This window comes from Bos mutus, chromosome 15 (assembly GCF_027580195.1).
Source record: "Bos mutus isolate GX-2022 chromosome 15, NWIPB_WYAK_1.1, whole genome shotgun sequence".
NCBI lineage: Eukaryota > Metazoa > Chordata > Mammalia > Artiodactyla > Bovidae > Bos > Bos mutus.
Window position 1 is genome coordinate 35,189,752 of NC_091631.1, and position 2,911 is coordinate 35,192,662.

The 2,911-nt window shown below is 33.7% G+C and overlaps 1 protein-coding gene across 1 annotated transcript; it reads right to left on the reverse strand.

Annotated features, from left to right (window-relative positions):
- Positions 1–929: 929 nt before the first annotated feature.
- Positions 930–1,874, reverse strand: LOC102283000 (olfactory receptor 10A6). Its single transcript, XM_005910800.2, has one exon. It carries the CDS (start codon positions 1,872–1,874, stop codon positions 930–932), a length of 945 nt encoding a protein of 314 aa, XP_005910862.1.
- Positions 1,875–2,911: the final 1,037 nt, after the last annotated feature.

The window sequence follows — 2,911 nt, forward strand, 5'->3', positions numbered from 1 at the left end:
ATAGGAAACAAGAATGAGATAGTATATTTTTGCAGTGTCTAATTATTCTTTCTATGTGTAAAAGATACATATAGGTTGATATGATTCATGGATAATAGAAAACAGGCACAATTTATCATGTTTATATTCTACAAGAAAAAAAAAACCATATACTGTTTGACAAATGTTGAGGTGTTGATGGCATTTTTGCTCTATAACAGAAATTTTGACAAGATTTCCAGACCATGGCTTATAAGTGAAAATTAAATATGATAAATTACTCTCAAAAATAGTAACGCACTGGAAGAATATAAAATAACCAAATGAAATACAGTTTTGGATTATAATGTCTATAGGTCCTTGAATAGAACCAGTGTGGTCTTTCTCAATAAAGAGCTGTTTTTTTCAACTCATGCATGGACATATTTTCACTCAAAAAATAAAAAGCTATCTCTCTATTTGTTGGTTTCCTGGAGATGAAACTAGTCAGCAGGGCACAGTGGGCTTTCAGAATCAATACAAAATTGTTACTATCATTTTTTAAAGGTTGGTGACATTCATGAAAGTTTGCAAACTCAGATTATTTACTCTATGAAAACCGTACTGTGAAACCTATACTACAGAAATTAAAGCAACAATGTTTGTGAAAGCATAAAACTAGTTTCTTTGTTTAGCATTCTCTAGAGGAACAAAAAATTAACACACACCCATATGGCCACCAATAAACAATTTTTTGAAGAAACCATGTGACACCTAATATTAAGGAGTATTATGCATCTATGAAAAAAAATAAAACCATTAATATATAAAGATGTTCTACTATATTATCAAATTTGTAGAACTCAAAAATTAAGCATATTCATACCAAGAAATGCAAACAGTCTTCACCATTTATTAAACTTAAATAAAGTTCAATCAAGCAGTAATATCACATAGACCTCTCAGCATAGTCAGAATGTATGTAAATCCACTTTTCTTCGCCATAATTTTATCAAAGCTCTTTTCAGCTCACTGTTGCGCAAGCTATATATCAGTGGATTCAGCAGAGGTGTTAAAAGTGAGTAAGACAAGGACATCAACTTCTTGGTTTCTGGGGAGTAGCCAGATTTAGGTTGTAAGTAAGTCATACTGGCTGTGCCATAGAAGAGGGTAACAGATGTGAGATGGGAGGCACAGGTGGAAAAGGCCTTTTGCCTCCCAGTGGTTGATGGCATCTTCAGAATGGCAAAGAGAATTCGAATGTAAGACAGAATTATCAACATGAAAGGAACCATGATAATCAAAATGGTGCCAGTGAAGGCATAGATCTCAAACAAAAATGTGTCTGCACGTGCCAGCTCTAGCACTGCTGGAGTTTCACAAGAGATGTGATTGATTTCACTGGGGCCACAAAAGGGAAAACTAGAAACCCATGTTGTTTGCACAGTACCTAACATGAAACCCAAAGTCCATGAGCCTGGAACTAATTTCATAAAAACTCGTTTGTTCATAATCATTGGGTAGCTCAGAGGAGAGCAGATTGCAGCAAATCGGTCATAAGCCATTGCCCCTAGGAGAAAACATTCAGTCCCACCAAAAAAAAGAATAAAATACATCTGTGCAAAGCAGCTCACAAACGAAATTGACGTTTTTTCATTGGAGAGAACCACCAGCATTTCGGGCATAATGACTGCACTGATACTAACATCCACCACAGACAGGTTTTGGAGAAACAGGTACATGGGAACATGCAGGCTCTGTTCCAGGCAGATGACAACTATAATGACGACATTTCCTATCAGTGTCAGCAGATAAATAATCAAGAAAATTCCAAAGAGCTGCCCTTGGAGTTCAGGAAAGTTAGAAAAGCCCAAGAGGATAAACTCAACCACAGAGCTTTGATTTTGCCTTTTCATTTCAATAGTGGAGCATATTTTGCATTTATGGGCATAGTATATAAATTATGAAGTCACAATTCAATAGCTATGTTTTCATTCAACCCTAGATATTCTTAGGAGAAGATAAAAAGAGGAACTCATTCTGACAGAAATTCAGTTTGGCAATTTTGGAGAGTGGGCAATTATTCAAATTAATGAATCTTTTTGCAAAAAAAAAAGGAGGAAGTGAAGAAGTCTGTCTCAGAAATCTTGTCTGAAAAGTACAAAATAATATCAAAATTCTTTTCCAACTTGTGTAGCTTGAAAATGAAAATAGTCTTAAAACAAATGTTTTATAAAGTATAAAAGTTAACAACTGGAAAAACATACCCATGAAATTTTTTATAAGTCTAATAATTCAAAGATACAGCACAGTCAATTGTTATTTATTATAACTATTTTTCTAGTTCAAAATCCCTTTTGTGATTTGGTTAAATATGAAAACTCTGCAGAAAAACAAAAAGGGACTTGTGTTTCAGATCTTAGGTGGTCTGTAAATAATGTGAAATGACTTCAGTTTACTGATTTTTTTCATAGACTGTGAAATAATAGTCAATTATCTTGCAATTGGCCTTCACAGAAAATATTCAGGGTTAATTCTTTATGGTTCATCTTTGTCATGATGATTTAAGAAAAGTCCGATTTTGATCATTCCGAAATTGTGATTTAAATGTGTTTTTTCTCTCTATTTTTTCTCTTTTAGTCTCCCTCTCACCAAGAAGTTAATCATTAATTATTCAACAAACACTGACTGAATACCTATCATTTTCTAGGCTCAGTAATCTCAGGTACACATTTAATCCCACAACTCAACAAAGAGCTGGAAACACTACACAAAATAACATTCTATCCTTGTCTCAGTATTCTCTAAGTCCTAGCTCTATCTTTGTCCATTGTCCATTACCATCAATTGTCAAAAAGTTCATCCAGGCTTTACCATAACATCTTACAGAAAAGATATATATACGGATTTAGATTATACATATAAATATGAACTCTAACTCCCTCACTAAACT